Source organism: Babylonia areolata, chromosome 23 (genome assembly GCF_041734735.1).
Source record: "Babylonia areolata isolate BAREFJ2019XMU chromosome 23, ASM4173473v1, whole genome shotgun sequence".
Lineage (NCBI taxonomy): Eukaryota > Metazoa > Mollusca > Gastropoda > Neogastropoda > Buccinidae > Babylonia > Babylonia areolata.
In genome coordinates, this window is record NC_134898.1 from 36,412,231 (window position 1) to 36,426,792 (window position 14,562).

The 14,562-nt window shown below is 40.8% G+C and overlaps 1 protein-coding gene across 1 annotated transcript in view; it reads right to left on the minus strand.

Moving 5' to 3' along the window:
- Positions 1-8,281: 8,281 nt before the first annotated feature.
- Positions 8,282-14,562, minus strand: part of LOC143297655 (transient receptor potential cation channel subfamily M member-like 2) — a 42,718-nt gene continuing 36,437 nt past the window's right edge. The window contains exons 21-24 of the mRNA XM_076610074.1: positions 12,904-13,096; positions 11,675-12,077; positions 10,291-10,463; positions 8,282-8,513 (exon numbers count right to left, since the gene is read on the minus strand). Coding sequence (XP_076466189.1) covers positions 8,320-8,513; positions 10,291-10,463; positions 11,675-12,077; positions 12,904-13,096 — 963 coding nt within the window. The 3' untranslated portion in view covers positions 8,282-8,319. The remainder of the gene's footprint in view (positions 8,514-10,290; positions 10,464-11,674; positions 12,078-12,903; positions 13,097-14,562) is intronic.

Below are 14,562 nucleotides of genomic sequence, written 5' to 3' on the forward strand. Positions count from 1 at the left end.
GTTTTCTAAATCCCCAGGTGAAAGCTTGACGAGACAGTCAACGTCAGAGACATATCCCTGGATTTACGTGCATGGATAGACCAATGTCATTTCCATGCGCAAATTTTTTATATTTTTTATACACATTTTTATTCGAGTTTAACATTATATAAGACAAACAGATATACAATAGTGGTAATATTATTAGCTGTTATGTATTGTCTAAACTATAAAAAAAAAACAACCCAAAAAAGCATTATTACTTTTGTTTTACACGTGTTTTTTTCGTTTGTTTATTTGTTTGTTTTTGTTATTGTTGGTTTTGTTGTTGTTGGGTTTTTTGGGGGGTTTTTTTTGGTGGGGGGAGGGTGAGTGGGGGTTCCAGATTCAACGGGATTGATATCTACAGTTGTTGATTTGTTTTTTCAGAACCGAAATGGCCATTTTGTTGTCGGCTAGGCAATTAATTGATTAGCAACAATGATAAATAAACAACAGCAAAAAAAAGGTTCTTTCAGTCATGATTACGACCCTTGCAGTCGCTTGGGCTACAGCACTCTGTAAATAAACGGCTGCAGATCCATTTCATATCTATCTATCCATTTGTTTGTTTATTCACTCATCTTTTACACATAACACACGATCATTAGACAGGCGATTCTTTTGTTGATTTTGTTTTTGCTTAATTTTCTTATAGTTTAGAAAAAAACAACTCCCCCCCCCCCCCCCCCCCGGGTAACTCCATATCTAGATTTTAAAAAAAAGATATTCATTGATAGACCAAATGTTTGCCCTGTGAATGTTGAATCACACTGATGTTGTGAAATGTCAAAATTGAAAAGGAAAAAAAGTATATGCAAGGTGTACCATTAGCTTCTCATTGAATATATAACAGCAGCCGATGATTTCATAATAAAATTGGTAAAAGCTCAACAACAACAAAAGTCAAAATTGAAGCGAAATATAACCCTGTGTACTACGGAAAAGATCAACCCTCCCCCCTCACCCCCCCCCCAAAGAAACACACACACACACACACACACACACACAAACAAAACAAAACAACAACAACAAGAACAACCAAAAAAATCAAACCAACCAACCAAACAAACAACAACAGCAACAAAAAAAAGAACAGCCGCAATATTTCTGCTGCACCTATAATTTTGTTTCTTTCTCTTTTCTCAGACATGGATCAGTGTGCTTCTGCGGACACGAAGGTCATGACGCCGACTGTTTGGGCCGAGAAAATGTCAATATCCAGTCAACAAGTGCATCCTAGGTGGAAGGGGAAAAAAATCACTCCACGTCTAGGACAGATTCAATAGATACGATTCAGCTTGAAGATGTCCGGCGATATCTAATCAGTAATCATTTATTATTATTGTAGCCAAGCACTCAGCTGGCTTCTATAATTGTTTCACGCCATAGCAGACGCCATTTTTGTCACAGTGTACTTGCTGCTTTTCAATGATTCAGGCATAAGGCACTACGCCATTTCAACTTTGAATAATCGGTGCCCTCTCTAAACTGCTCCAAAACATTTATTGAATCAAGTCTCTGTATCATTCACTGCAATACCATATTTGTTGTGCTAACACACACAATACTTTAATCAGTTAGAAGCATATTTGATTTTAGTTTAATGGTTTGTCAGTATTAAGATTTCAACTGAGGCAAAGCTTACGTCATTTTTTCTTCTCGTCACACCTAATGCTGCAGTTACAATTCTGTATGTGACTGCTGTTGGAAACTAAAACCACACCATTATAGTGTTTAGATGAGATTAGATCAGGCATTTAGAAGTTACAAAGCAGATTTTCATTGTTGACACTTAACGACAACCACTCCACAACTAGTGTTGCTGTACGCTTTTGGGCGAGCTGAAATCTGTGCTTCTGACAGACCGTATTTAGTTAAATATCTCTTGTGTTAGATCAGTAAACCACAAATATTATATACTGGCAGAATCATTGTAATTCCATCTTTAAATCTATACCATTTGTGTTTGCCTATGTTAAACTGATTTAAAGGAGTTTGTGATTTTCAGCGACAAGCTTGCTAAAACTGACCCTTTTCAGGTGACTTAAATTAAGATTATAAATTCATCGTAAATAATCAACACTTCATTTTATACTCATTAGAAAGTAGGTGTTGAGCTTTTTCTTTTGCGACTTATCCAACATTAATTGGTGCAGGAATCATTTAGAAATCTATCACTGAACAGCTTGTAACTAACACAATTCTAATCAGATTTAGCGTTACTGTTGAACTTTTGATTCGCGGGCCACGCGAGCGTCATTGCAGTTTGCTTAACTTGCATAAATAGCCACAGCAGCAGGTGATGATTGATCACTTTCCACCTGGCCAGTCACTTGCAAGAGCCTGCTCTCTCTCTCTTGCTGTACCTCACACACAGAGTGTGTGTTGTGTGTGTCCCCACAATGGCTAGCATCATCGCCATATTGCTGTAAGTACTGTGTGTAAAATGTGCTGATGATTTGTAAATTGTATTCTTCGACACTGTACTTGTGCTCATATGAGTATGTTGATATTGTTTTGTTTAGTTATTACTTTGACAGTTAGTCACAGCTCTGTTATGATTGATCTAGATAATTGCCGTGTCATCATATGCTTGTAGCAGTATTCCATTTCATTCTTTTCGAATGTCAGTAGGTGACGTCTTTGCCCACTGATAGTTTATTGACCATTCCAGAATGTTCTAGTGAATGACACATTCTTTCTTATTTGCTGTCACTGATGGTTAGGTTACTTATCCCGCTTCAGCAGAGGAGATTTAAATGTTGAGCACAAGCTTAGCAATGTTGATGATATTTGGCTTTGATGCAACGGATTACTTGTGTAAGTTCATTCACCACTTTATGGTTAAGCCATGACAGTTTTTCCAGTCTTTGTCTCATGCACAGATTACTATCTGGTCTTTCAGTTTGCCAGTATTCTATCAAAGCCACTTATTCTATTGTTTATCATTTATGCATTATTTCACATGCTGATATCAGTTGTACTGCTACGGTGTGCTTAGTATTCTAAGATGTGTGTAGTATTCTGTTGTAGTGATTACAAGATAGTGTTAGATTAACATCAGTTATTGGTTAAAACCATCTGATATGTATTAGTCCGTTAATTGTAATTTAGTTATCATGCTCTCTCCTATATGGTTTACTCCAGTATAGTGCTACATAACGATTGACTCATTTGAATCACTGACACAGTATAAGCTTTACATAATCTATACTGTCAGTGTAATTTCATAAAATCAGCTTTGCTTCAACCACTGTAACTGCACTATTCCAAATATTAGAAATATTATTTGATGTAAGTGTTTGGTCTTCACAATACGCATATCTTATCTTATGTTGATGCTTATCCCAAACCGAGTGGTAGTCTTTCCATTTTATACATGTGCTTACTATCCACTTTAATCCCTGACATGTTGTATTTAACGACATTCATTTGTTGTGTCTTATTCAGTGCATTGTCTTCTCGTCTTCTCTCTTCTTCTTTACTTACTTAACTATTGTAAATAAAACCCTTTTGTGACTGGCCAGCTATATGACCCTGGCCTGCGCATGGATATTTCCTATCCTTTAATACAGTACATCAGTAATTCTTTTCTACCGTCCCCTTTAATATAATAGACCACTCTGGTCAGGGCTTACAAAAGTTGGCGCCACCGTCAGGATATAGATCCATCACAAAATAGATCCAAATTATATTTCTTTTAATGTTTCAATTCTTTTATCCAAATTAAATGCAAAATAAATCAAGTCCCTTACTATCAAGGGTACTTTGTCACATTATATTCGGAGAAATGTCTTTCGTTTTGTAGCCTACTTACCACTAGAACTGCTCTTTGTTAATTTGTCAATGTGTCAGTCTCATTGAATTTTAGTGCTACGTCTGTCAAACGCTTTCTGCTGATAGTTGTTGCATTCTGCTTTACACTTCCTTCATATTGCCTCTTCCTTTCTGGTTATTGACACTTTTATGGTTTTCAGCCTTTTGAAGGTCACGTTTGTATCTGTCATTTCTCTTTTCTGTCGTTATTCATGGGCATATGGGATGGTGCTTTACGATCTTAGTTTTCAAGGGGACCTTTTTATCATACATCATACATATCACTGAAAGTATGCGTGCAAAGGTTTACAGTATCTCTGTCTTCCTGGTTGTCTGTCTGTCTGTCTGTCTCTCACACACACACACTCACACACACACACACGAACGCACACACTCGTGCGCGCAAACACACACACACACACACACACACACACACACACACACGCAAGTTGTTCTTAGGAACCAAAATCAACGCATCGTTTTTTGGTGGTTTTTTTTAATTGCATGCAGAAGACTGAATCAGGATTTAAGGCACACAAAAGAAACGCAAAAGGAGAAAAAAAAACAAAATAATCATTATTAAGAGTTTCATGTCATTTCAAGGACAAGAACAATAACAAATTTTTTATTCCATAGGCCTCCGGCCCCTAGAAACAAAAAAGAACAATGTAAAATGCCTATCAAGGAAAAACGAAAACATGAATAAGCCATGCATGCAAGAAAGTGAAATTTCCAAAAAACCTATAGATTTTCAGTTATTTTTTTCACAACTAGTACAGAGGGCATTACTGTTCTTACATTACCTACGAAATTGTTTCGAATTTTCATTGCATAAAAGATATAAATTCCTGAATATCTAGTTTTAAGCATGTTGTCACATGTTAACAATCGTGGTAGAGATTGCATGCAAGGATAGTCCAGGTATTTATCTCTAATTTCGGAGTGCAAAGGACAAACACAGAGTACATGTTCTTCACCTTCCGTGACTCCACATAAGCTCTCTGCAGAGTGAGAGATAGAGAGAGAGAGAGAGAGAGAGAGAGAGAGAGAGAGATTGTGTGTGTGTGTGTGCGCATGCGTGCGTGGCGCGACATGTACTCTCTGTGTGTGTGCGCGTGTGTGTGTGCGCGTGCGTGCGTGCGTGCGTGCGCGTGTGTCATTTAGATGTTGTAATAAGACAAACACCATAAACACGAGAGAAAAAAGTCTAAAACATACACATCAGCGCAACGATAACGTTGAATCTGTCGCACGGACTTCGAAAATTTTCTTTCTTTCTTTCTTCTTCTTAGTTATTTCAAGAATTCAGGTAAAGCTCAAACGAATACTGATTATGATCCAACTTCCGTTGGCAAACAACAGTACCAAATCGAATATTCTGTCAGATACCGAGGAAAAAAATGTAGAAGGCATTATGTCATCGATTACGTAGAAGAAAGGTTAATAAAGAAAGAAGTTGTATATCAACTACAAAGAAAAGGACAGTTGCGATACAAATACAAAAAATGAAGTCATTTCGTGAGCACGAGGTTGGAAAAAAATCTACAACAGAAACGCGAAACAGATAAAGAGCAGTCTTCGAATGGTTTCCATTTCCGTTTCTAATCTTTGCAAAGTTATTTTCAAATAACGGAATGTCTGCTCAGTTGTTACCGGCATTTGTTTTTTCCAACGATTGTCTTGTAATATATATATCCTCACGACATGCACAGACATGTGTTTGAGAGTGAGGTTTTCCTCACATTTTAACCAGGGACAACCCCTTTGTTACCGTGGGTTCTTTTACGTGCTCTAAGTGCATGCTGCACGCGGAAGATCGGATTTTCGTTTACCAGAAGAATGACTAGCGTCCAGACTATCACTCAAGGTCTAGTGGGGGAGGAAAAATACTTGTGAGTGTGAGATTCCATTCCACAGATTCTCTCGCTTCCGATGCGGACGCATTACCAAGGCAATGGCAAAGCAAAATGTTTTTTCCATGTGCCCCCTAGGGGCACTGAAACATAACAATTAACATCATTAACATACACCATATAAATAAAATGAGTGTTGTCAAAACGTAAGCAAACACAAAAAGCTCACCGAGCAAACAAACAAGTACACATTAACAATCCATTTTTTCCTTTGAAACAGACAATGTTGTTTTCGCTATAAAAAAAACAAACTCTTACTGAAAATAGACACGTATAGTCAAAACAAAGGCTTTAAGTGTAAATAATATATTTTCCCCAGAAAAAAGTAAGTGGAATTTACTAGAGTTTGGTCAGGTTATATATTTAGATAAACATCCCTTTTTTCCTTTGTGCCACTGGGCCATCCACCACAAAGTTCAAACTATGCATCTGCCAAAGATTATGATATAAAATATGGAACGACCATGACAGAGACAAAGGTGGAAAAGACAAACTGTCTATAATGTTTTCTCCCATTTCAAAACCCAGCTCCAGAATAAGACATTTTTATCCGTACACTGATACCACGAAAAACAAAACAGTTTACAGTGATCTTTCATCCGGTCATGACAAAAGAGTTCTCTCCTCCTGATGGCGGGCGCATGGATATTTGATGCAGTTGAGATTGTGTGCTTCTGAGCGTATGCAAATCAGCTGAATGGCTTATGTATGTCTATATTTGTACTATATAGAATTTAACTGTGTGCCACATCCTTTTAAGGACAATAAAATAACCTGTGATCTTGTGATTGTGTGAGTATGTTGGAAACGATGTGTGGTGGGAGAAGGTAGGCAGGGAGAAGAGGGGGAGGGGTGGGGTGTGGGTGCTGCTTCATGATCGGACTGATCATCCATCGATCTCAGAGGCTGCTCAAGCCCTTCCATGTGAACACTAGCAAGCACAAAGCCATCGTCTTCCGAGATAGATGGGGGCCGCAGAATGGACACGACAGAACCATTCTTCTTCTTCTTCTTCTTCTTCAGTTATACTCCGCACAGAAGAACTGTTCACCAGATTCCTCCAGGCCTGTCGCTTGTGTAAAACACCATCATGTCTAGAAGAAGGTTAAAGAAGACCCTGTGCGTCTTTTAGTTTAATGCCTATTCACGTGGGTAGTGTGATTTTCGACGGGTAAAAAATCCATATACGTGAGTGAGCAAGAACTTAATAAATGTAAGTTACAAACTTAAAACAAACAAACAAACAAACACAAACAAACAAACAAAACAAAACAAAACAAAAACCGTACCATAGGAGTGTGAAGCAAACTTTCGTTTTTTTTTTGTTGTTTTTTTAGTTTAGTTGTTTTTTTTACAAGAAATTGTCAACATCTTCATAAGTCTTTCCGGATGGGTTAAAGAAAAAGTATACGTACACTTAATTGTTTCCCCTATAGTAGAATGTTACGTGTTTACTATAGTTAGTTTTAAATGCATTTAATTTTAATCTATAAACTAAATGAGATAATTTGCCTTATTAATGTCGATATGCTGTAGTGGGTATAAAATTGAACAACATTCTTAAGTCCGTTTATGCTTCTCAGGCGCTTTCTTAAAGTTTGAACAAAATCTTGACCTGAACCACTGTTCTCGCTACATGATTCTTTTCCCAATAAAAATGCAACTATTTGGTATAGATAATGGATAGTCCGAAATCAAAACACTCCATCTCTTTATCTGCTCATTTCTTTTGGAAGCTTTGTCTGCCCATTCTAAAAGTAAGATCCCTCGATATGAACGTATCCAACAAAAAATACTTGGTTTCTTTCTAATATCAAACGACTTATGATCAGACTAATGTCTGTTATAAGATTACACTCCCACCCCCTTCAGAATTCCTTTCTAATATTAAACTATTCATGATCAGACTATTATCTGTTATAAGATTACACTTTCCCCCCTTCAGAATTCCTTTCTAATATTAAACTATTCATGATCAGACTATTATCTGTTATAAGATTACACTTTCCCCTCTTCAGAATTCCTTTCTAATATTAAACTACTTATGATCAGACTATTGTCTGTTATAGGATTACATTTTCTTTTCCTTCAAGATTCCTCTTTAATATTAAACGACTTATGATCAGACTAATATCTGATATAAGATTACACTTTTTTCTGCTTCAGAATTCCTAATATTAAACGACTTATGATCAGACTAATGTCTGTTATAAGATTACACTTTTTTCTGCTTCAGAATTCCTCTCTAATATTAAACGACCTATGATCAGACTAATGTCTGTTATAAGATTACACTTTTCCCCCCTTCAGAATTCCTTTCTAATATTAAACGATTTATGATCACACTATTGTCTATTATAAGATGACACTTTTTTTTCCTCGTTCAGAATTCCTAATATTGAACTATTTATGATCACACTACTGTATGCTATAAGAGTACACTCGCCCCCCCCCCTCCCCACCACCCCCGCCCCCTTTCAGCAGCCGCTGTCCATTCAAGCAAAGCAAAGCCATGGAACGACGCGCACAGAACTACGTCGATTCCCATGAAATGGTCATACCCAGAAGCTTAGCACGCAAACTCTCTCAAGTCGACGGTCGATTCCCTTGTCGCTGTTTGTCGCCTCTGCTTCTTGTGTTGCTCCGTGGTCACCTTGGTCACTGTGGTGGCTGCTTTCTTCCTGTACATGGCACTGTACTGCTCTGCTGCCCACTTCTCCAGCTCTGTCATGAGACGCAGCTCATTTGGCGTGCATTCCGGCGCTGAGATAAGAAGCAAGCGGAGAACAGAATGAATGGCCTCACTCGGCTGTCACATCCCATCGTCTTTTCCCCTCTAAAAACTTCGGGAATCATCATCATTACGGACACGTTTTCTCGTGTTCACTGAAAGTCATAATGGGACTATTAACGATCCTGCAGAAATTATTATTATTATTATTGTTGTTGTTGTTTTGTTGTTGTTGTTGTTATATTATTATTATTATTATTATCAATGTTGTTTTTGTCGTTTTTATTATTATTATCTTTATTATTTTTTCAATAATTTCTATCATCATCATCATCATTGTTGTTGTTGCGTGGTAGCGGGAGTCGTAATATGATCCTCCTCCTCCTCAACACGCTCGGCTTATATCATAGACTGACACAAGCTTACAGCTGGGCCAAGAGCAAAGTGTGAGCTGTATGATCAATGGTTTCTCCACTGCAATGGGAAGTCATTTACAGTCCAGTCTTTTGTGAAGGACTACAACTCTGAAATTAGGAGGCAACACTGCACTGGCTCTTAGTGCTGCACACTTTGGCCTTTTTGGGGAACAACCATCCCAACGCTGACTGTCCATAAAAAAATCAACAACCCCTCTTGGCCGAGAGAGTGGGGATGTATCTTGGGGCGAGACACTCTCCACTATAACTGAAAGGTTGAATGAGACTTACCTTGTAAGTGGAAGTTCGACGGCTGTTCTACCCTATGAGTGGCGCATCATCAAGCTGTCATTGTTAACGAAGCGCCCTCTCATAGTCACACACATACGGCCCAACACTCGGCTTATATCACAGATTGACATAAGTTTACATTTGGGCCAACAGTAAAGTCAATGGGAAATCATTTACGGCTTAGTCTTTTGTGAAGGATTATGACTCTCAAACTATGAGGCAAAATTGCACTGGCTCTTAGTGCTGCAGCCTTGTGGACTGGTTGGCCTTTGGGAACCACCCCAACGCCGACTGTCCTAGAACCCTCTTGGCCAAGAAAAAAAAATCAAATCAAATTATGGTGCTTAGTGCCTCGCCGACCACCAAAGCCATCTCAAGGCTATCTAGAGCCACGCTAGCATCCACTTCAAGTCCAGGGTAAAAAAAAACAACAATAAAGGGTACAATAATAATAACTAGTTTCCGCTTCACAAGCTTTCCACTCAAAGTTCAGATACGACTGACGATTGATTGATTGATTGATTGATTGATATGAATACTTAGCGCCTATCCTCGGCCGGTGACCAAGCTCTATGCGCTTTACAAATACAAGGTCATTTACTCAACAGGCTGCCTACCTGGGTAGAGCCGACTGATGGCTGCCATTGGGCGCTCATCATTCGTTTCATGTGTCGTTCAATCACATTTCAGGCACGCACACATACACACAGACAAACGTGTAACATTTTACGTATATGACCGTTTTTGTTTATTTACCCCACCATGTAGGCAGCCATACTCCCTTTTCGGGGGTGTACATGCTGAGTATGTTCTTGTTTCCATAACCCACCGAACGGTGACATGGATTAAAGGATCTTCAACGTGCGTATTTGATCTTCTGCGCGCGTATACACACAAAGGGGGTTCAGGCACTGGCAGGTCTGCACATGTGTTGACCTGGGAGATCGAAAAAAATCTCCACCCTTTTACCCACCAGGCGACACCGAGATTCGAACCCCGGACCCTCAGATTGAAAGTCCAACGCTTTAACCACTCGGCTATTGCGCCCGTCGATCACACATACCTCTTTATTCATCTTCATCTTGTTCACTGACGGCCCTACCTTTCTTCGGACAGCAGCGGGAGCGACAGATGGCATGCACGACACGGTAGGCCGAGTTGAGGAGAGAGAGGGGCGGCACCAGGGCGGGCCGCAGGCTGTACTCCAGCACGAGGGTCAGCATCTGGTGGTTCCAGACCGTCTTCAGCTTCCTCTGGATCTGCTCGAACGTGTTCCTGTTTAGGAAGAGGGGGGGGAGGAGATGGGGGGGTGGGTGGTGGTGGGGGGGGAAGGGGTTGAGAAATAGAATTGTTACTGTTAACATTAGTAGTAGCAGTGTTAGTATTACTGTCAGTAATAGTAGTAGATTATTCTTATTCTTATTATTATTATCACCATTAATCAGTGAATCGATTATCATCATCATCATCATCATCATCGTCATCGTCGTCGACGTCGTTGTTGTTGTTACTATTGTTATTACAGTTACCATCATCATCATCATTATTACCATTATCATTATTATCATCATGATCATGATAATACGTGGGGGTGGAGGAGAAATCGTAAATAAGAAAGGTACGAGTATCCAAATGTTTATCCATTTTTGTTATTACATGTAGGCTTGTGTTTATTTATCTATTTCTATTAATTTCTTTAATCTAGATTATATAACTACCAATTTCATGTTTATCTGTCTTCATTCATTCTTTTATGTCTATATAGTTAATCACATTTCTTTATTTATTTATCTACCCATATGATATTCAGCCTTTTATTCACTTACCTATTTATCTGTCTGTCTGTCTATCTTTCTACATAAGTACCTGTCAGTTTACTGGGCTTGGTTTTGCCCCTCAAGCACAAGCTTTTTCTGTCTCCCCCTTACGTCACCTGTGCAATGACGAGGTTGATTACCTCACCCCCCCCCCCCCCCCCCACCCTAACCCCTGCCGCCCCCTGTTTCCCCTTTACGTCATCTGTGCATATATGAGTTTGATGACGGGCACATCCCCCCCCCCCTTTCTGTTTTCCCCTTACGTCATCTGTACAATGACGAGGTTGGTGACATCATCATCAGTCTGTTCCTCCCTTACGTCATCTGTGCAATGACAAGGTTGATGACCTCATCATCTCCTATGTTTCCCCCTTACATCATCTGTGCAACGACGAGGTTGATGATCTCATTATCTCCTGTGTTAAACACCTCGCCCCCCTCCCACCCCCTGTTTCCCCCTTACGTCATCTGGGCAATGACGAAGTTGATGACCTCATCCTCTTCTATCTCTGCGCTATGACGAGATTGATGAACTCATCTCCACCCGCCAGCCCCCCAACACGCGCCCCCTCCCCCACCTCCCAACCCCTCTGACCCCTGCCCCACACAACCCTCCTCCCAACCCCCCCCCCCCCACCCCCCCCCACTACCGCCACGATTCCCCCTTACGTCATCTGTGCAATGATGAGGTTGATGACCAAGATGTTGGCCAGGGTCAGGTAGATGCAGAGAAGCAGGGGAACCAGCGGGTGGCTTCGAGGCTGGCGGACCCACTCGGGCACACCCCCGTCGCTGCTGCTGTCGATCCACGTGCTGCTGTTGTCGTCCCACGTGCTGTTGTCGTTGTCGTCCCATGCCCAGAAGTTCTCCCATGCCCAGTCGCCGGCAGCCTCATCAGTCTCGTTCATCCACGTCCCGTTACTACCGGCTGCGGTGCGGTTCAGACCAGACGCCAACGCCGCCGCAGCGACCCCCACAAGAGTGTCGTTGATAGCGGCCAGCGTGTCGTTCTGGAGCCACTGCGTTTCGTTCAACCCCCCAGCCTCGCTCGCACTGGTGGTAGCGTCCGCATCTGCACAATCATCATAGTCCATACTATCCATCCACACTGGCCGGTTATACTCTGACGAAAACAGCAACAACAAACAACAATAACAACAACGAAATACAAATAAGAAAACGAATAGGTGTAGAATATTTATTTCAAAGAAATGCTTAAGGCGTTGCGCGCGTGTGTGTGTGACAGAGAGAGATAGAGAGATAGCGAGAGCAAGAGAGAGAGATAGAGAGATAGCGAGAGCAAGAGAGAGAGAGAGAGAGAGAGAGAGAGAGAGTGAGTGAGAGAGAGAGAGAGAGAGGTATCTGAAACGAACAGGCTCAGGAATATATACACACATACAGGTCGTTATCGCCTTTCTGACTGATGAGAAGCCCCACACAACAACAACAAAACCCCTAGAAAAGTCCAGACACTGACACTGACATTGACGCCAACACTGACACTGACCATGACACTGACAATGACACTGACCATGGCACTGACACCTACACAGACACTGACCGTGACGCTGACCATGACGCTGACACAGACCACGACACCATGACACTGACACAGACCACGACACTGACCATGACACCGACACTGACCATGACACCGACACTGACCATGACAGACCGTAACACAGACACCGACACTGACCATGACACCGACACTGACCATGACAGACCGTAACACAGACCACGACACAGGCCATGACACTGACACAGCCCAAGACACTGACACAGGCCATGACACAGACCATGATACTGACACAAACCATCACACACACACACACACACACACACACACACACACACAATACACTGACAGAGACCAATACACTGACACAGACACTGACCATGACCACCATCGACCATGAACCGGTCGAGGAAGAGCTCTCCGTGCAGCTGAAAGTACGGGTAGTAGACCACCCGCAGATAGGTGAAGAGTTCGCTCGGGTCGGCGTTGGGGTACATGAGGACGGCGAAGGACACACCGAAAGCAACCATCAATATAGAGAACAAGGCTATGGGCTTGGGAAGTTGCCACAGCTGAAAATTAATTATAAAAAAAAGGAAAAAAAGAAAGAAAGTATCAGTATCAGTAGCTCAACGTCACTGCGTTCGGACAAATCCGTACACGCTACACCACATCTGCTAAGCACATGCCTGACCAGCAGCGCGTAACCCCCCAAAAAAGAAAAAGAAAAGAAAAGAAAAGAAAGAAAAAGAAAGAGAACTGAACTGGTATCGATAATATCAAGTGTTTGTGTTTTAAATTGCTCATTCAGCTGAAAGATAGAAGGAAAGGAAGAAACAAAGACAGAAGAAGAAAGAAAGAAAGAAAGAACGAAAGAAAGACAGAAAGAACAAACGAACGAAAGAAAGGTGAGGATGGTGGTGATGAATTTCGTTTAATGTCCCGTCACACATATCCCCATCCACTAGACCTTGAGTAGTGGTCTGGACGCTAGTCATTCGGATGAGACGATAAACCGAGGTCCCGTGTGCAGCACGCACTTAGCGCACGTAAAAGAACCCACGGCAACAAAAGGGTTGTTCCTGGCAAAATTCTGTAGAAAAATCCACTTCGATAGGAAAAACAAATAAAACTACACGCAAGAAAAAATACAAAAAAATAGGTGGCGCTGTAGCGTAGCGACGCGCTCTTCCTGGGGAGAGCAGACCGAATTTGACACAGAGAAATCTGTTGTGATAAAAAGAAATATAAATAAATAAACACTGACCATGACACCGACACTGACATAAGTAAATAAATAAATAAATACAATTACAGAAAACTACTTAATGCACCTTATAAAAGAGAAGTCGTTAATGTAACAAGCGAAACAACTGATATTGCATGCAAAAACTCAAAAACATCAATTCTCTCAGTCATTTGCAGTGAGACACTTCCGTGCAGGTAATGCTTCATCAGATCACAGTAACAAATATATATATATATATATATATATATATGCTTAATTGCCATATTATTGCAGCATATGCACTTGAATTTACAGCAATATTTAGTCTGTAATTAATTAGATAATAGTCCGAAAATTAAACCTAGAACGTCTGCGAATCGGACCAAAGTCTGAGAGAGTCAAATGACGAGGTTTTAAGGTTGAATGAAAGTGCCTATAAAAATTGCTTATTTCCTTGTGTGACAAATCAAGACCATTATCACGTCTTTCCGTCACCTTTCAGCCTCGACCGGTAATTTTCCATTCTATTCTAACCTTCAACCTTCAACATTTTGGGTTATAATCTTTTCGATGATCTCGTTTACGTTTGGGTAGTGCTACTGCTGCAGCAGCAATCACAAGCACAGCAGAAATGTGCGTGTGTCATCATGTTCGTTTGGACCACAGAATAAGTCCTTTCCTCCCCGCAGCAGTTGAGGATATCATTACAAATCTTCCGTCTGTGTACCCTTCCACATCTGTGTTGTTTTAAATTCGTAACTGTTTGTCACACGCACATGCATGCGCACAGGCACGCAGACACAGACACAG